This window comes from Pelodiscus sinensis, chromosome 2 (genome assembly GCF_049634645.1).
Source record: "Pelodiscus sinensis isolate JC-2024 chromosome 2, ASM4963464v1, whole genome shotgun sequence".
NCBI lineage: Eukaryota > Metazoa > Chordata > Testudines > Trionychidae > Pelodiscus > Pelodiscus sinensis.
This window is the reverse complement of record NC_134712.1, coordinates 35,710,399-35,730,983: the sequence shown is the minus strand read 5'-3', so window position 1 is coordinate 35,730,983 and position 20,585 is coordinate 35,710,399. Positions and strand designations below refer to the sequence as shown.

Sequence of the window (20,585 nt, the reverse complement as noted above, 5' to 3'; positions counted from 1 at the left end):
TTACATAGTGATGTTACTGTTAGATGAGGCCTTGTAATGGATAGAAAGAAGTTTAATGTTGAAAGACTTTGTAACTTTGTTAAAGTGACTAGAAGTACCCCTTTGTTCCATGCTGCAATTCTGTAAATGTATTGTTTGTGTGAATGAGAGAATGTTTTAGGAGAGGTAAGTGTGAAGGCCACTGCATGCTCAAAGGGACAGAGGAGGGGCGGGAGACTCATAAGCACCAAATAATCATCAACTAAGTGAAAACACACTGAAGTCGCAGACTACCAGGGCAGACTGGCGAACCCTGAAGTTAGTGGCAAGCACCCCTTGATAGGGAACCAATAGCAACTTTCGCTGGAAGGATAACACCCCCGAGAGGTCGTCAGCATACGGATATCAAATGACTGAGAGAACAACTTCTTCCCGATAAAGCTTATGTGGTAGGAAGATTGATTGTGATGCCAAGTGACTGATTAAGGCCTGACGAGGCAAAATGCATAGACTTGCATGGAAGGAAAATCCTATAAAGGAATGGGTGTCTGGTATGGTTCTTCGGGTTCTGTCCTTCAAAGACCAAGTGGAGCATCAGTCTGAACTGACAAGAATTCGGTTCCCTCCCTCGCACTCGACCTATCTGGCCAGTAGGTTGGGCCAAGCAACAGACTGGTAACTATTCCATCAGCGGTGGGTGGTGTGTGCGTGTGCGCATGCATGCGTGTAAAAATGCATATGCTACTTTGTTATATTATCAATAAATACGGCATGTTGCCATATCCCCCATAAAAAGATCCCATGTGTTTCTTTTAAGTATAACACTGTCTTGCTAGAGATTTAACAGTGTAAGCAGGAAAAACTGTGCAGCCTGGAAAAACCCCTCTCAGAAAGGAGAGATGCAGCTCACCACCCAGGAACAGGGACAGCTGAGGAGCCAGGAGCCTTGAGTGGCTGCTCTTGAGACACCATGAAAGGAGGAACAAAGGCACAGTTGCCCTGAATTGTGACACATTCCACAGCAATAAACTAATTTGAGAAAAATACATCTATAATTTTGCAAGTTTATACTCTGCAGTTTGTCAAAGCACAGATGTAGAAGAGAATGCCTAGTGCTGCACCATGTAACAGTTAAAAAGCATGTTTGTTCATCTGGAGAGAGTGTATTTCTTAGAAATCTATCCTTGTAATTACTTTCTGCAATACCAGAATTACTATGGAGCACCTAGCAATCACTCCACTTAATTTTTAACTTACAAGTATTCAATACAATGTTCTTGCTGTACACTCAAATAGCACAGATGTATTTGTAAAATATTTCTGGTTTTCTTCAGTGGATCCCTAATCCCAGATTTCAGAATTCTTATACTCCCTGCCCAATCAGCTCCAGCCTCCTGTTGGCTCACACTCCCAACCTCCCCACCTAGGCAGTCCCACTGTCACCAGACTCCTTCTCCAGATCTACTCTTTACCTCTATAATGGTCCAATCTTGTTTCTTCTCTGCATTTCAATGGGACTGCTTACTCCGCCTACTACCTATGTACCAAGGAAGTGAAAAGGGTGAGATGACAAGACAGACAGGTCCGGTGCCTAGACCCTGTCCCTGCTCAGAGCAGCTGGGAGAAAGCATTTCAGGGAACTCTGTTGCCTGGGTTGGAGCATGTTCATTTGCTGTGTGAGGATGGCACAAGTGCCATCTGGTCAGCACAAGGTGAAATGTGCTACAACAGGGGTGAGCAAGATGTGGCCAGCGGGGGACTGCTTGAGTCCTCCTCTGGCCATGCTCCCTGCAGTGCTTAGCTTTTGAAATATACATGAGCTCTCCCAGGGCTCTTGTACATTTCAAAAGCAGGGAGCATGGGGCCAGTGATGGACTGTGAGTCCCCAGCTCATCCCAGGCTCTCCACAGTGCTTCTGCTTTTGAATTGTAGCCAGAGCCCTGCTCTGGCTACATTTCAAAGGCAGAAGTGCCGCCAGTTCCCTGCTGTGCTCCTGCCCTTCTCTCCACAGAGACTGTGCTGGGGGGAACCGGCTTTTAAGCCAGCTCCCCCCAGCACCGGATCTTACCCCCTCCCCTTGCTGCCTCTCTCTGATAATGCTTGTAATGCCTGCCATCTCCTCCTTCAGGTCACAACTCCCTTCCAGATCTTGCACCCTCTCCTCCTACATCCCTCCTGCAGGCCAAAATCCTTTCCTGCACCTGTACTTCCTCCCAAACCCTGCACCACATTCCCCTGCCTCAGATCACAGCCCCCTCCTTCACCTAAACTTCCTCTCAGACTCCACACCGTCTCCTGCACCCCACTCCTCTACCCCAAGCACTCTTCTGCACCCAACCTCCATCCCAGACCCCGCACTCCTTCCACAGAAGTGTGGACGTTGATCACTTAAAATTTTGGAGTAGCCTCCCATTAAAAATTATTGCCTGTGTGCTAGACCATGGAAGAATACAATACTAGGATATTTTAGCCGTTCAACCCTAGAAAGTCTGCAGAGCATGAATTTTTAAAAAGGTAACTTAGCTAAATTCGGGAGATTTTCACTTGGAAAGCAAAAGGCACATTCTTGACACCAAAGATACCCAGCATAGAAAAGTCTATCCCAACTGATGGAAGTTTAGAAAAGTTATAAACAACTGAAAACAGGATCTTATAATGAAAATTGTCAGACAAACCTAACAGGTAGGGCTACTAGCACCACCTATAAAATACAGAAAATTAGTTAGGCTCAACGGATACTGTGTTCCAATTGAAAAACAGATGAAAACACTCAGCACTACAGAAGTATATGTGCTAAAGTACTGTACATTTGTTCATAATGATGTGTTCCTAAGACACAGTGTGAACATCCTTAACGTTTGTGTTTTCAAATGGCACTTTTCAGTTAAAACAAAGCATTTTACAAAACCCACTGTTGATAAAATTCAGTGGCACTGAATTGATACAATTAATCAGAGAGGCTCTAGATGGAAAAAACCCAGATTAAATTTGCAAACAAAGTATGTTCTTCTAAAAGATACTTAATATTCCAAAATACAGTTGTTCATTAAAAGAGGGTTCATACTGAATATAATAAAAGTTTTCCAAACACACACACACAAAAAAAGGAGTTTGTTTGGATGTACACATTCCCCTGCAACACTTACAACACTGTAACACCATGGCAATGCATGATGACAAACATGTAAAGCTATTCTTTATATTCTGTACACCATTCAGTACGAACTAAGTAATAACTATCAGCGTTTACAAGTATTCATTTTAATTTGCTAAGTTTTTATTATGCAAGCAAATTTTAAATCAGTGGTTTATATTTTAATTGAAAAAAAAAAAAGGCTAAGTTAGGAGCACTGAAGAAGTTCCTTAACTTGCAGTAGTGATCAAGAAATTTATCACAGAACTGAACAATCAAAAGGGGAGGGAATAAAAGGATGGTCACAAAAAAGTAAGATCCTTTTAAAATAAATTTGTCTACACTAAGAATTCTTTGTAAAACTTCCAACTAGTGGGAGCTCTAGTACAAATAAAGGAACTATCACTAGATTCATTTTTATTACTATGTCCATAAAACCTGCTTTTCAACAGCTTTAAACCAACAATCGATAAGAACTGAAGAAGACTTGCCAGTTCTATGATACTGATCCTCCAAACACTTGTACACGTTTTTAGCTTTAAAGACATGAGAACTTTCATTCAAGTCAATGTTATTACCCACACACTTAAATTTAAGCATGCATATAAATATCTCCAGGATCAGGGGCCTAAAATTCCTACAAGAGAATTTTTGGGTAACATTTTTAGTGTAAATAAACTCTTGGTATGTACTACTTTACTTATTTTTTCATCTTATAGTTTGCTGCCTTTATCCTTCCGGGTTCCTTCCTGTACCCTTCTTCCCCTGTCCCCCTCTTGTTTTTAAGCCCACTTCCTTTGGTCAAGGAAAATGTCTTTGTTCTGCAAGGTACCTAAAGCATTATCCAAGACGTGTTTGATAAATAGCTACATTTTGTGAAGTAGCAAATTTATTCTTATTAGCAAGTTTAATCTCTCAGCTCCCATTGGCCAATACCCTCTCTCCCCCAACCTCCTCCAGGTCACAAAATGTACTGAGATAATTTGATAACAAAAGCGTAGCAGAACTTATTTACGATAATGCTCCAGATTACACAAGCACATTCGCTGCAGTGCTGTTAGGCTAGCATTCTCACTGCAGTTCTGTTTCTGCTCTTAAATCATTGCTTAAAAGCCAGGAGAAACTGCATGCAAATTTCTGGTATGGAATTAGCACAAATGCAAATTAACAAAAATTCTACAATACATTATTCTACTGAGGAAACAGCAATTTCAAAATTCATGAATAGAAGTACTTCTCCATACATAAACTATTGAATACTTTCTCCCCCTATACCACTACATCAAAAGTAGGGATGTAAAAGTATGACCATTTGAATGGTTAACTGATAAGCCTGGGCTTATGGGTTACCATTAATGATTACATGCAGGCTCACGCCCTGGTTCTGGGGAGCTGGCTGCAACCCTGCACTTCTGGCTCTGTATCAGAGGCAGAAGCATGGGGCAGCAGCTACCTACCTCCCTTTAGCGGAGCTGAGGGCAGGAGCTGGTGCATGCTGGGAGCTGGCTGCCATCCTACGCTGTGGGTGCGTGTAACTGTATACATCTGAGATTTCCAGAGGTTACCTAATTATCTGCATTTTAACACCCCTAATCAAAAGCAGACTTCTTGTTTTTGGCCTCAAGCCTCTGTACAAATTTGCACATTCCCTTCTTCCATTCAACCTACCATGTCACATGCACTGCCTCTACTCTTGCCTTGCCCCCTGCCTCTTCTCCAAGGCTCTGCCCCCACTCACTCTCTCCTCCCCTCCCTCCATTACTCACTCTTCCCCACCCTTGGCTCACTCATTTGGGACAGAAAGTTAGGGTGTGGGAGGGGGTGAAGGCACTGACTGCAATGTGAGCTCTGGGTGGGGGCCAGTGATGAGAGGCTTGGGGTGCAGGAAGGGGCTGGGCTGAGGCAGGAGGTTGGGTGTGGGAGGAGGGCTCTGGCTGGGGGTGTAGGCTCTGGGGTGTGCCCTGTAATGAGGGACTAGATGTACAGAAGTGGTCTCTTGGCAGGGACTGAGGGCTCTGTATGGTAGTGCAGGATATGGTTTGAGGCTAGGGATGAGGGATTGATGTAAAGGAGGGGCCTCAGAGCTGGGGCCAAGGAGAGGGTGGGTGGGTGGGTGGGTGGGTGGGTGGGTGGGTGTGTGTGTGTGTGTAGGGGACATGTTGCTGGTTCTGGGAAGGAGTTAAGGAGTGGGGGGGGGGGGCTTCAGAGCTAGTGAGCTAGGGTTGCAGGTCGGGAGGAGAGGGGGGCTGGGCGTTCCGAGCTAGAGCAGGGGCTGGGGTGTCGGAGAAGATGAGGTGTGCAAGCTCCAAGCAGCGCTTACCTTGAGCAACTCCCGAAATCAGCTGGTATATCCCTGTAGGAGCTTGGCACAAGGGCAGTGAGGGGGCTCTATGCACTGCCTTCACCCTCAGGCATCTCTCCTACAGTTCCCATTGGCTGTGATTTCTGGCCAATCAGAGCTGCGGAGCTGGCACTTCAGACACCACATGGAGCCTTCTGAGTCAGTGCATAGGGCCTGCAGGGAGACACTGGCCACTTCAGAGAGCCACGCAGTCCTAGGGGAGGCAGAGATCCCCACTGTGCTGCCAACTGGACTTTTAATGGCCCAGTCAGCGGTGCTGACCAGTGCCACCAGCATCTCTTTTCAAGCAGGCACTTGGGTCAAAAACAGATGCTTGGAGGCCCTAACAGCATTTGGTGTGTCTAAGAACCAAACAGGAAGATGGGTGTTGGTCAGTCAGTGAAGAAAATGCTAATTAAAAATATTTACAAGCATATTTCTCAGGGGTTTTTTAAATAATAGATATTTATAATACATTTTAGTTTAACTCAGCAAATTAATTTGTTGGATGTACTTACCATAACTCAAAAAAAAACCTAAAACCATTTAATCTCATTATCACAACAAATGAACTATTACAGTTTTAAACTGTTACTTCACCACAATATCTATGTGCCTTACCCTTAAAATAAAAAGCAATGGTAATGTCCCTTGTGTAGAGTCTCTAGCACTTCTCCCTTGTTCAGGTCAGAATTCTGCTTATAATAGGATTTTTTTTGAAGGACTTTGTTGCTGTCATTGTTAAGAGAATTCTGCTTTCCCCAGTCTAATAGTCATAAAGTGCTTGTGCTTTAAGGCACAGCAGTTCATCCCTCCTTTTAAATAGCCTGACATTCAATACTTAGAGCTCCATACACCTTACCTAATTTGTCACCTGATATACTGTGTATCCTCTAGTCACAAACTAGAACAATTTCTAACCACAATTTTCTTAGTTAGAGATTAAGAGATCAATAATGTGGAAATTATTACTACATTAGAATTACTGTAATTTACTTCTTACAAATTCAAACAATAATGCAGATGGATAATGGGGGAAGATTTTGTGACAGTGGTTTTACTAGATAGATTTTGTGACAGTGGTTTTACTAGAAGTTCAATTTGTCCTCTGGGATCAGATGGGAAAGAAATTAGAAAAAAGTGCTCTTACCCACAGTCCGGAGCTGGGCACCACCTACAATCCGGGTCTGCAACTAGCCATCGTCGAAGCATAAATTCTTCGTATTTTTCCATCAAGATGTCGTCATTTAATATCAAACGAATATCATGGGGATTAAATCGTTCAGAGCATTCTGGGCAGCTGATATTAACTCTGCTCTCAGAAATTTCTATCCGGAGATACTGACGTAAGCAATCCACACAAGACCTATGGTGACAAGTCATTATTTCTGGGAACCTGTCCTTAGAGTGCCGCAAAAGACACAAGGGACACTCCATAAAGTCTCCACTCGGTTTGCTGATAGAGGTGGTTCCGCTGTCTGAAGAGGTATATGTGGAGAAAATGGAGTTCTTGTCTGTACACATTTCCGAATGTATACTTTCAATACTTGCAATGCCATCCACGCCTCCATTTAAATCCCTGGATTTGCGTTTTGTGTCCTTTTTCCTCCGAAAGATAGAGGCCAACGAAATTCTTCTTTTCTTTGGTGCCTTTTTAACTGAAGGCAAACTCACTGAGGATGCAGAAGACTGCAGGTCCCGATCAGAACCCATTTGCCGATGCAAACTCATGTCTAGGACATTCATCAGAAGTATATTAAAAGTTAACATGTAATCCTGATCATTTTTAAGGCTCAATTCAATACAAGAGGATATACCCTAAGTCATGATGTCAGGTAATCCTATACTGGTCAGTCTTCATGCAGCAACTTCTTCTCTTCACACTTGTTTATTTCCTGCCAACTCTTCATAGAAATTCTCTGAATGAGAGAGGGGAGAAGGAGCAAGAGAGAGAGAGAGAGAGAGAGAGAGAGGAAAAAAAGACAAGTTAAAACCATACTCATTCAGTCCTCTAGCTAGTTATAAAAAGGAGCACATAATGGCTGAGCACCTTATGACTCATATTATACATACTACTGCTAAATCCTCCTTCTCTCCAACAGCCTGGCCTGTTTGTTTCATTCACCTGTTGCATCTTTGTCATTTACCAAGATTGCAAGTTCTTGTCTTTTTGTTACACTATGCTGCAAATAAGACAATAGGGCAACAGCTCTCATAGGTACCAGCATAATACAAGTAATGATAAAATGACAGAAAATAAAATATAAAGAACTCTTCCACAAAGAAATATAATGTAATTGGTGGATTTATAGTGTTTAACCTATTAAGGCTACAATACTTTATAGCTTGGGGAAAACAATCATAGAAGTATTATAGCTAGCTAAACAAAATAAAATAAAATAAAATAAAATAAAATAAAATAAAATTTTGGGATTGGTCCTGCATTGGGCAGGGGGCTGGACTTGATGACATCCTGAGGTCTCTTCCAGCTCTATGATTTTATATGGATATCCTTCCACTCAGGACCTGTGGACTTCTGAAAACAGGGCAGGAAGGGCAGAACAAACATGGGATTCCTATGTTGAAAACCAATCAGGATATGGAAGCTATACTTCCTTCAGTTTCTTTCTGTCTCGTCTACTAAGCAGCTGACAGGAGACTGTAGCTAATGATTTTAGTTATGTATTAAATCAAGAGTAGGCAATAAAACAGCAGCAGTTTGCCAGGAGTAGCCAGCCTCTGGTGGGCCACTGCTGCTATATTCACCTGCGCCTCTTTAGGTATAGGTGATTGCATAGATCACTGTTCTCAGACAATGGAAGCTCCGGGAAGTGGTGTCCCAGACTGTGCTGCTTCCCGCAGCTCCCACTGGCTGGGAACGGCAATCCACGGCAAATCGGAGCTGCAATGATCTGTACCTGGAGAGGTGCAGGTAAATATAACAGTGGATCTGGTCCATGGACCGATATTTGCCTCTCTCTGTACCAGACACAAGTAAGAGAAGCTGAAATGCAAGAATCTGTAGGCTGATGCCTGCAAGACTTTAGCCTAGCTATTTTTGGCGTTGCAGACAAGACAGACAGACATGACTGACCAAAAAATAACCCAATGCCGTAAGATTACGTGACAACAGGAAATAAATGATACCTAGCTAACAATGAACAAAACATAAAGCAAAGCTAAGCTGCGAGCAAGAGACAGGACCCTGCTCACAGAACAGGGCTGAGTGTGCAAAACAATAATTGGTAATAGGCCCAGGTGTAAAAACAACAACAACAACAACAAAAAACTGGTACTGGTCATGAGTTGAAAGCACATGGTAACACCAGCTCATTAAAAAAGATCTTGGTACACACTCCACACAGATACAGACCCAGGTTCAGGAAAGGTCTAAAATGACAGCATGATGGAAAGATATGATCTAATCAAACCACGAGGTACAGGGTGATGGGCGAGATCTAAGAAGCATCAGAGAGTGGTAACCTGACACATCAGGAGTGATGTGTAACTTGTTTGTACCTCTATAGAAAATGTTGTTTTGGGGGGCACAGTCTTTGTCCAGACAGGGAGCAGTGGGAGTTTCCCACTGGTTTTGCTGAGGCCACTGTAATGAATACATGTGTGTAGTGATTCGGTAGAGTCTACTGACAACTATTACTGTGCTTGGCTTAACAATAAACCTGGCCGGGCACCTTCAATCCTTATCTGATTTGTGGTCTGTGGAGGCTCTCTCAGGGTCTGCTGAATAAGTCGACACCATTGAGCACACATGCAAGCAGCATTCTGGTTATCATCATCAACAGAGCCAGAGACCTGTTAGGAACTTATCGGGAGGACTCCGCCTGACTGACAACACAAGTAACCAACGTGATTTTCACTCTGTTAAGCTTGAAACTGTAGCCGCCAGAGCCAAGTCCATGGTGATGTCATACCACATTACAAAATTTACTATAAATTAAAATAAAAGGCTAAAAGACCCAGCCGATGTCGGCATGGCTCTTTCACTGGATCTTGATTCCAGGCAAAAGGGGAACCAGCACAGCAGCAGTCACCCGTGCAAGACAGCATGGGTCTCCCTTCCTCAGGCTCAATGAGACTGGGAGGGAGCATGGCATCTAAGATCCACAATGTCCCTTTTTCACTGTCATCTAGCAAAAGGAGCCAGTTATAGAAAAACGCAGCAGCAAGGATATCTCCGTTTCCCATCCTTCCCACAGGTTTTTCCATTCAGAGGACTATGTGGATCTCAGAAAACATGGCACCTGATAATATAATGAGGGAAAATGGGAGGTGTTTCCTGGGAGATTTAAATGTATAATTGGATATGCTGGCTTGCTAAGGTGAACTGTCAAATCCCACATCATTGGTCTTCATATTTTATTTCTCAGTGATGCAAACTTTATCTCAATATGGAAAAGGAGGAGTGCAACTGGTTTTTAATGCATGATACTGAAGATAACTGCTAAAAATAAACAGGAAGAAGAAATAGAAATGTGTAGGGTGTTCATAATGTATAAACAAATACAATTAGTAATATATCACATTTTGGTAGCTAGGAGCCTTAGGAATCTGTTAAATATTGGCATATTGAACAGGAAACCTTGAGCCAATGGCATAACACATTTTATATTCTAGATACAGGAACAATCACTGTTTGAACACTAGAGGTATGTCTACACTTAACTGAAGATCCGTGCTCTGGAAGTCAATCTTTTGGTATTTGATTTAGCAAGTAGAGAGTATAGACCCATATATTGAACACTGAATGTAGCACTAGCCAGCTTCCGGTACTCCTCCTTTTGCAAGGAGCCAGGAAAACCAACAGGAGCATTTGCTCCCATTAGCCTCCTGCAGTTTGGATGCCACCAAAGCTGAGCTTAAGTTAAGCTGACTCCAGCTACACATTTTATGTAGTTGGGGTTGCATATCTTACACTGACCTTCCTGTTTAGTGTAGAACATGCCTAGGTGCATGTCTAGAAACCTTTCCCACAACAGTCAGACCAGTAAACTTAGAACGCAAGATAAAACATGGAAGGCTTCAAAGGAAGACTGACTACTAGGAGAACTCATCAATCTGACAGCAAGATCTCATTCCATGTATGTACAACAAGAAACACTAAGTCAATATGGTCATATCATAAGAACATAGAACATGAGAATGGCCATACTGGGTCAGACCAACTGTCCATCTAGTCCAGTACCCTGTCTGCCGACAGTGGCCAATACCAGATGCCACATGAGAGAACACAATAGGTAATCCTCACATGATCCCTCTCCTGTGACCCATTTCCAGATAAACAGAGGCTAGGGACACCATTCCTACACATCCTGACTAACAGCCATTGATGGACCTAACCTCTATAAATCTATCTAGCTCTTTTTTGAAACCTTATAAAGTCCTAGCTTTCACCACATCCTCTGGTAAGGCATTCTAGAGTTTGACTGTGCACTGAGTGAAGAAAAATTCCTTTTGTTTGTTTTAAACCTGCTAACTATTAATTTCATTTGTGACCCCTAGTCCTTATATTATAGGAATAAGTAAATAACTTTTCTTTATTCATTTTTTTTCCACATCAGTCTTGATTTTACATACCTATCATATCCCCCCTTCGCCTCCTCTTTTCTAAACTGAAAAGTCCAAGTCTTTTAAATCTCTCTTCATAGGGGACTCATTCCAAACTTGTAATCATTTTTGTTGCCCTTTTCTGAACCTTTTCCAATGCCAGTATATCTTTTTTGAGATGAGACGACCACATTCGTATGCAGCATTCAAGATGTGGGCGTACTATGGTTTTATATAGAGACAATAAGATCTTTTATGTCTTATTCTCTATCCCTTTTTTTAATGATTCCTAACATTCTACTTGCTCTTTTGACTGCTGCTGCACACTGAGTGGATGTTTTCAGAGAACTATCCACAATGACTCCATGATATCTCTCTTGAGTAGTTGTAGCCAAATATTAGTTACCATCATATTGTATGTATAGTTGGGATTATTTTTTCCAATATGCAGTACTTTACATTTATCAGCCTTAAATTTCATTTGACATTTTGTTACTCAATCACTTAGTTTGGTGAGATCTTTTTGAAGCTCTTCACAGTCTGCTTTGGTCTTAACTATCTTGAGTTTGGTATCACCTGCAAATTTTGCCACCTCACCATTTACCCCTTTCTCTAGATCATTTATAAATAAGTTGAATAGGATGGGTCCCAGGACAGACCTTGGGGGACCCCCACTAGTTACTACCTCTCTCCACTCTGAAAACTTACCATTTATTCCTACCATTTGTTTCCTGTCTTTTAACCAGTTATCAATGACAACTTATTTTATTTAAGAGCCTCTGGTGACCGATCTTGTCAAAGGCTTTCTGGAAATCTAAGTATACTATATCCACTGGAGTCCATGTTTGTTGACCCCCACAAAGAACTCTAGCAGATTAGTAAGGCATGATTTCCATTTACAGAAACCGTGCTCTCTTTCCCCCCACAACGTATGTTCATCTATGTGTCTGACAATTTTATTCCTTACTATAGTTTCAACTAATTTGCCCAGTGCTGATGCTAGACTTACCAGTCCATAATTGCCAGAATCACCTCTAGAGACCTTTTTAAATATTGGTGTCACATTAGCTATCTTCCAGTCATCAGGTATGAAAGCTGATTTAAGGGATAGGTTACAAATCACAGTTAATAGTTCCACAATTTCACATTTGAGTTCTTTGAGAACTCTTGGGTGAATGCCATCTGGTCCTGGTGACTTGTGAAATTAAGTTTCTCAGTTTGTTCCAAAACCTCCTCTAATGACATCTCAATCTGGGAAAATTCCTCAGATTTATTACCTAAAAAGAATGGTTCAGGTTTGGGAATCTCCCTAATATCCTCAGCCGTGAATACTGAAGCCAAGAATTCATTTAGCTTCTCTGCTATAACTTTATCATCTTTGAGTGCTCCTTTAGTATCTCTACCATCCAAGAGCCCCACTGGTTGTTTAGTCGGCTTCCTGCTTCTGATGTACTTAGCAAAATGTTTTTTATTACTTTTTGAGTTTTTGGCTAGCTGGTCTTCATGCTCTTTCGGCTTTTCTAGTGTATATTTTTACACTTTATTTAACAAAGTTTATGCTCCTTTCTATTTTCCTCACTAGGATTTGACTTCTACTTTTTAAAAGATGTCTTTTTATCTGTCAGTGCTTCTTTTACTTGGTTAAGCCAAGACATGGTGGCACTTTTTTGGTTCTTTTACTGTGTGTGTTTTAATTTGGGGTATACATTTAAGTTGGGCCTCTATTAGAGTATCTTTGAAAAGTTTCCATGCAGCTTGCAGAGATTTTACTTTTGTCAACTGTGCCTTTTAATTTCCGTTTCAACTGACTTCCCCATTTTTGTCTACTTTCCCTTTCTGAAATTAAATGCTACAGTGTTGGGCTGCCTAGGTGTTTTTCCCAGCACAGGGATGTTACATTTTTACATTTTATTACATAATGGTCACTATTTCCATGAGGTCCGGTTATAATTACCTCTTGGACTAGAATCTGCACTCCACTTAGGACTAAATCAAGAATAGCCTCTCCCCTTGTGGGTTCCAGAACCAGCTGCTCCAAGAAGCAGTCATTTAAGGTATGAAGAAATTTTATCTCTGCATCCCGTCCTGACATGTACCGTCAATATGGGGATAGTTGAAATCCCCCACTATTACTGAGTATTTTATCTTGATAGCCCCTCTAATCTCCCTCAACATTTCATAGAATCATAGAGTCATAGAATCATAGGACTGGAAGGGACCTCAAGAGGTCATCGAGTCCAGCCCCCCGCCCTCAAGGCAGGACCAAGCTCCATCTACACCATCCCTGACAGATGTCTATCTAACCTGTTCTTAAATATCTCAAGAGAGGGAGATTCCACCAACTCCCTTGGCAATTTATTCCAATATTTGACCACCATGACAGTTAGGAATTTTTTTCCTAATGTCCAATCTAAACCTCCCCTGCTGCACTTTAAGCCAATTACTCCTTGTCCTGTCCTCAGAAACCAAGAGGAACAAATTTTCTCCTTCCTCCTTGTGACACCCTTTTAGATATTTGAAAACCGCTATCATGTCCCCCCTTAATCATCTTTTTTCCAAACTAAACAAGCCCAGTTCATGAAGCCTGGCTTCATAGGTCATGTTCTCTAAACCTTTAATCATTCTCGTCGCTCTTCTCTGTACCCTTTCCAATTTCTCCACATCTTTCTTGAAATGTGGCGCCCAGAACTGGACACAGTACTCCAGCTGAGGCCTAACTAGTGCAGAGTAGAGCGGCAGAATGACTTCACGAGTTTTGCTTACAACACACCTAGAATCATATTTGCTTTTTTTGCAACAGCATCACACTGTTGACTCATATTCAACTTGTGGTCCACCATGACCCCTAGATCCCTTTCCACCATGCTCCTTCCTAGACAGTCGCTTCCCATCTTGTATGTATGGAACTGATTGTTCCTTCCTAAGTGGAGCACTTTGCATTTCTCTTTATTAAACCTCATCCTGTTTACCTCTGACCATTTCTCTAACTTGCTAAGGTCATTTTGAATTATGTCCCTATCCTCCAAAGAAGTTGCAAACCCACCCAGTTTGGTATCATCTGCAAACTTAATAAGCGTACTCTCTATCCCAATATCTACATCATTGATGAAGATATTGAACAGTACGGGTCCCAAAACAGACCCTTGAGGAACTCCACTTGTTATCCCTTTCCAGCAGGATTTAGAACCGTTAACAACAACTCTCTGACTACGGTTATCCAGCCAATTATGCACCCACCTTATCGTGGCCCTATCTAAGTTATATTTTCCTAGTTTATCAAGAAGAATATCATGCAAGACCGTATCAAATGCCTTACTAAAGTCTAGGTATATAACATCCACCGCTTCTCCCTTATCCACAAGGCTCGTTATCCTATCAAAGAAAGCTATCAGATTAGTTTGGCATGACTTGTTCTTCACAAACCCATGCTGGCTATTCCCTATCACTTTATTACCTTCCAAGTGTTTGCATATGATTTCCTTAATTACCTGCTCCATTATCTTCCCTGGGACAGACGTTAAACTGACGTTAAACTGACCGGTCTGTAGTTTCCTGAGTTGTTCTTATTCCCCTTTTTATAGATGGGCACAATATTTGCCCTTTTCCAGTCTTCTGGAATCTCCCGTCTGCCATGATTTTTCAAAAATCATAGTCATAGTCACTCTTACTGTCCTGATCAGGTGGTCGATAATATAACACTACTGGTATCATCTTATTATTGAAGCATGGAATTACTATCCATAGAGATTCTATGGAACATTTTGGCTCATTTAAGGGGTTTTATTTCATTTGATTCTACATTTTCTTTTACATATAGTGCCACTCCCCCACCTGCACGACCTGTTCTGTCCTTCTGATATATGTTGTACCCTGGTATGACTGTCGTACTGATTGTCCTCATTCCACCAAATGTCCATTATGCCTATTATATCAATATCCTCCTTTAAAATGAGGCACTCTAGTTCACCCATTTTACTATTTAGACTTCTAGCATTTGTGTATAAGCATTTTAATAATTGGTCACTATTTCTCTGTCTGCCATTTCCCGATGTGTTAGACACTTTTTCATTTGATTGGGTCTCATCTGATCTGACCCATACTTCCATCCTCTCCTCCTGACTAGAACATAGAGCATCTCTATTAATAGACCCTACACTGAGAGATGTCTCTGTCCAATCCATGTGCTCCGCTGCACCCATTGGCTTTCCCCCAGCTCTTAGTTTAAAAACTGCTCTACAACCTTTTTAATGTTAAGTGCCAGCAGTATGGCTCCATTTTGGTTTAGGTGGAGCCCATCCTTCCTGTGTAGGCTCTCCCTGTTCCAAAAGTTTCCCCAGGCTCCTAATAAATCTAAACCCCTCCTCTCTATACCATCGTCTCATCCACGCATTGAGATGCCGAAGCTCTGCCTGCCTACCTGGCCCTGGATGTGGAACTGGAAGCATTTCAGAGAACACTACCATAGAGATCCTGGATTTCCTAGCAGCCTAAATTTCACCCCCCGAAACTCTCCCCTACTCTTCTGTATGTCATTGGTACCTACATGTACCACGACCACCAGCTCCTCCCCAGCACTACACACAAATCTATCTAGATGTCTCGAGAGATCCACAGCCTTTGCACAAGGCGGGCAAGTCACCATACGGTTCTCTCAGTCATCACAAACCCAGCTATCTATGTTTCCAATGATCGAATCCACCATTACGAACATCTGCCTTTTTCTAATGACTGGAGTTCCCTCTCCCAGAGATGTATCCTCAGTGCAAGAGGATACCATAACATGCTCTGGAAGGAGAGTTCCAACTATGGGATCATTTCCCTCTGCTCCAGTTAAATGTTCTCCTTCCCTGAGCCTTTCAGCCTCCTTAACAGCACTGGGGCTGTCTAACTGGAGGTGGCACAGTTCTACAGTGTCCTGGAAAGCCTCAATCTACGTCAGGAACATCCTTAGGGTTTATGGTGCCCTACGCGGGATTATTAAACTGGTGCCCCTATGCCTCACATGCTCTTCCACTCCTACTCCCTCCCCCCCCCGACACCCCAGCAGCCAATCCCCTCCCTCAGACTGTGCTGCAGGCAGTGCATTCGGCTCTCTCTAGGACCCAGCCCTGCTCCATTGCAGTGTTTCCCAATTATTTGGCCATGGGACCCTTTTCAGAATTTCAAGGAACCGCTAGGTTTGTCAGGGGGAAAAAAAAGGAACCCACCAATACATTACAATCACATTCCTTCCCCGAGACCCCACCCCTTTGAGGACCCATCCTCTCTGTTCCCCTCCTCTCCATCACTTGCTATCCCCAGCCCTTATACACTCTCACTGAGCTGAGACAGAAGGTGCAGGCTCTGGGGTGGGAATGAGGGATTTGGGTTTGGGAAGGGGTGAGAAGTGCAAGCTCTGGGAGGGAATTTTGATGTAGGAGAAGGGGATGCTGGCTCGGGGAGGAGGCTCCAGGCTGGGGAGTGTTGGGCTCAGCTGGAAGGTTGGGGTGCTGAGCAAGTCACAGGCTTGTGGATGTGAGGGTGCAGGAGTTTGGATTGGATATGTGAGGGGCTCAGGGCAAGAAGGTTGTGAGTCTGATGGGTTCAGGACACATATTTGCCATGTGTGGATGGTGCAGGAATGTTGTGGCAGAAGACAGAGGATGTGGGGATGCAGGAGTTTGGGGATGTAAGAGGCTCAGGACAGGGGTTCCAGTGTATGATAGGCTCAGATTTGGGGTTAGGTGGTGCAGGAGTGTTATGATGCTGCAGTGAGATGGGCATGTTGGCCCCAATTGGGGGCATGTTGGCCAGGCTTCATTTTTAAATAAAATATTATGTTAAACTCAAAAGGTTTTAGCATTGTCTTTATTTATGAGAGGGGCAGGGAACCGGTTTTGAGGCAAGGGTCACTGACCCACAGAAAAGTCAGTGAGATGCCAAAAAAAACCAAACAACCCACCACCCAAGCCTCACTAATGCCATCCCAAGGATGCTGGCGCCAGGGACAGGGTGGTACTGGTGACAGTGTTGGCGGGGGAGGGGACAGGTTACTTGTTGGAGGTCTGGGCAGGAGACAGGGGCAGCTAGGACCAGTACCTGTGCGACTGCACTTCCCCTTCCCAAACAGCTGGCATGCATGCTGCCTGAGCAGCAGGGGCTGTTGCACCCCAGCAACTTACCTCTGTGATGCTGTCCTGCAGGGGGAGGAGAGGAGAGGGTGTGGGGCGAGCACACTGCCTGCACAGTCGGAACTGTGCAGACCCGGGTCTCCTGACCTGCCCGCACCATACAGAAAGGCCCCGGAACTAAGCTGCCCAGTTCCACAGCCCACGCTGTTCAGGTAACTCGCGCTTGCTCCTCTGGGGAGGGGAAGTGCTTCCCTCCCCGCTATGGGTCCCGTGGAGTCACTCCTGTCCTGCACCCCCTGGTGTGCCGGCCGGAGCAACTGTTCCCTCTGCCCCCGCCTCCGTATGCCTCTGCGTCACCTGGGAGGAACAGGAAACAAGTCTGCTGCTTCTTTAAGCAGCTGGCTAGCCGGCGCTTTCTCTTTCAGAGGGGATGGGGGAGTGCCAGCTTTTCGCACTGCTCCACTGCTTCCCGACCGTCCCGACAGAGTGGTGCCCCAGAAATACTGGTGCCCTATGCAACTGCCTATGCCTAAGGATGGCCCTGATCTACGTACCTCTTAGCCTCCTCTAGCTCCTTCAATTCAGCCACCCTGGCCTCCAAAGCCAGTATGTGGTCTCTGAGGGCCAGGTGCTCCTTGCAGTGAATGCACACATATGCCACCTGTCCATAGGGCAGGTAATCATACATGCTACATTGGGTGCAATAAACAGGATAGCCCCCACTCTGCTGCCTGGGCTTCTGCCTGCATTCTCTCCTATAATTAGGTTATTACTAGGGTTTTTATTTAAATCAGATAGTTTTGGTTTTAATTTAGTTTAAAAGTTGTAAAGAATGGCAAGTTTACCTCGCACTCTTCCAATTCCCTCACAAAACTCCGTTAGCTGCCCCTTTACTAACCTCCCTGGTCACTTACTAACAGGCTTTATAAAGTCCTGGCCTTGCAGACAGCCATGCCTCTGGCTAAGGCTTGACCAATGATCAGAAGGTTCTAGATTTCAAATCCTCATTGGGAAGCTCACAGCTTCCAACTTCCAGCCACAGCACATAGTCCTTCAAACAAACAGCTCAGCACATTAATCTTCATACAAACAGATAAACACAAGCTCAGCACACCGTTTCTTTCAGGCAACTAGCAAGTAACCCCCAAACAAACACAAACACACACTACAGACAGCCACTTACCTCATGGTTTTGCTTCCCCAAATGTGTTTGCTAGCTTCTCTCACATTTGTAACAATAAATAAAGACACACCCTCTAAAAATAACCTCTCCTCAATCAGTAGCAAAACAGCCACTAACACAGCACACAGTGATTACTCTAGGGAAAACCAAACATCTCACTACCCCCACACACATTTTATACTTTTAGTATTAGTATTTATTTATTTCCATTGTACTGACAGTTTTGTAAGCCAATATGTGACTGCTATGTTGTGCAAATACTTAAGATTAATTAAATTAGAGCTGATTTCACTAGCACCAAGAACCATGGTTAAATGCTTTTAAGTGTATTGCTTTCAAACCTGGTATATTTCAAGTCCTGCATTTATGGGACTGTTTAAATATAAGATTTATATAAATTGTGCAAACAAATTCTGAAGTGACTCAATACACATAAACAATACTAATAAACTAAATGGAACAAAGTATTTAAGCTACTGTATTATGCACTCACAAACTGATTTACCAAGAACAGGTTCCTGAGATCTTACAATAACTTCATCATTCCTCTACTGCAATGGCATTAGCATTTACATGCAAGATGCAGGTTGAAAAAAATCTAGGAGAGTCATTTCCATAGTAACTTTGTTGCCAAAGTGCGTAAAGGAAGGCCTATTTAAAAAAAAAAAAAAAAAACACCACCTTGCAGCTTCATACTATTGTTTGCATTTCCAGTTAACAGTCCATTTACACTCAAACGGATGTAAACAACATGAACTAGGAAACCTTTTTCTCTTTTGCAAACTGGAGAAGGCCGCAAGGCGCTGGTAAAGAGGAATTTCATAAACAAAATCTATTCAATGCATTGTTAAAAACATAATTTTTTCTGCCTTTTTACTGATAGGATGCTTGGGCTTGCCAGCTGCCCTATTTTCACCTGGAAAGTCTGGTTGAAAAGGGGACTTGGCAGTGACCAGTGTACAGACTGAACACCAACAGTCCGGTTATCACTAGGCATGAGGAAATAGGTAAGTCATTAACATGTGCCAGCTTCTGCTCAGCCAAGGCTGTTTCCTACCCGCTGGAAGGTTGTCGGGCTGCATTCCCATCTCAGCCCCTGAGCAGAAGGAGCACAGCTCACAGGCGGAAGGGAAGTGGAGATGATCCAGTGAGCCACTGCCTTGGGAAGAAAAGCAAGGGGCAAGGGTGGGGTGATATGGGTCTGGTTACCTGAAATTAGAGGTGGCAACCCTATAGACTGTGTCTGAAGTACAATATTTAAAATGCTACAATAAGTATATTTAAGAAGAGCTTCTACTTCAGAGCATCATATATCTTAGTACTAAATTCATGGCTGAAATTCAACAAAATTGTACTGTTGCTGGTTGAATTATTACTATTCTTTTGTGTCATGCCTCACTTCACATTGGTTAAAGTTACAATTCCTTCTATAATAAGTTGTTATATAAGAAATTGATCCATAAAATACATTACCTCACCAACTTAGTCTCTCTAATATCCTGGAAACAACATAACTATAGCCCTTCATTACATATACTGACATATATGATTTGACTTGCCATTTTGCCCATCTATGGCCTATGACAAACTGATGCTAAAAAAAAAAAAAAACGTGTTCAGATGCAAAATATCACATCTCCTGAAGTAAATGAAGGTTACTTTGTCAGACACATAGGGTATGTCTACGCTACCCTGCTAGTTCGAACTAGCGGGGATAATGTAGTCATCCGCAGTTGCAAATGAAGCCCGGGATTTGAATTTCCCGGGCTTCATTTGCATGAAGCCGGCCGGCGCCATTTTTAAATGCCGGCTAGTTCGAACCCCGTGCCGCGCGGCTACACGCGGCACGGAGTAGCTAGTTCGGATTAGGCTTCCTAATCCGAACTAGCTGTACGTTCCACGAGGCGTACAGCTAGTTCGGATTAGGAAGCCTAATCCGAACTAGCTACTCCGTGCCGCATGTAGCCGCGCGGCACGGGGTTCGAACTAGCCGGCATTTAAAAATGGCGCCGGCCGGCTTCATGCAAATGAAGCCCGGGAAATTCAAATCCCGGGCTTCATTTGCAACTGCGGATGACTACATTACCCCCACTAGTTCGAACTAGCGGGGTAGCGTAGACATACCCATAGCTATTAAGTAACTGTATGTAAATCTATAAATTAAGTGAAAACAAAGTCTTTGTAGAATTCTTCTATTTCCTATAAAACAATCTTACAGAACTTTGATAACTAGCATTTTTCCATTTTACAAAGGAAAATAAGACTTCATGTCAG

General features: G+C 43.2%; 1 protein-coding gene across 4 annotated transcripts in view; it reads right to left on the bottom strand.

Moving 5' to 3' along the window:
• The window catches only part of RNF19A (ring finger protein 19A, RBR E3 ubiquitin protein ligase), a 118,940-nt gene that overhangs the window by 52,556 nt on the left and 45,799 nt on the right, over positions 1–20,585 (bottom strand). For all 4 annotated transcript variants that reach the window (XM_075920294.1, XM_075920297.1, XM_075920296.1 and 1 more), the window contains one exon: positions 6,604–7,372. In XM_075920294.1, the coding sequence (XP_075776409.1) occupies positions 6,604–7,223 (620 nt within the window). In that variant the 5' untranslated portion in view covers positions 7,224–7,372. The remainder of the gene's footprint in view (positions 1–6,603; positions 7,373–20,585) is intronic.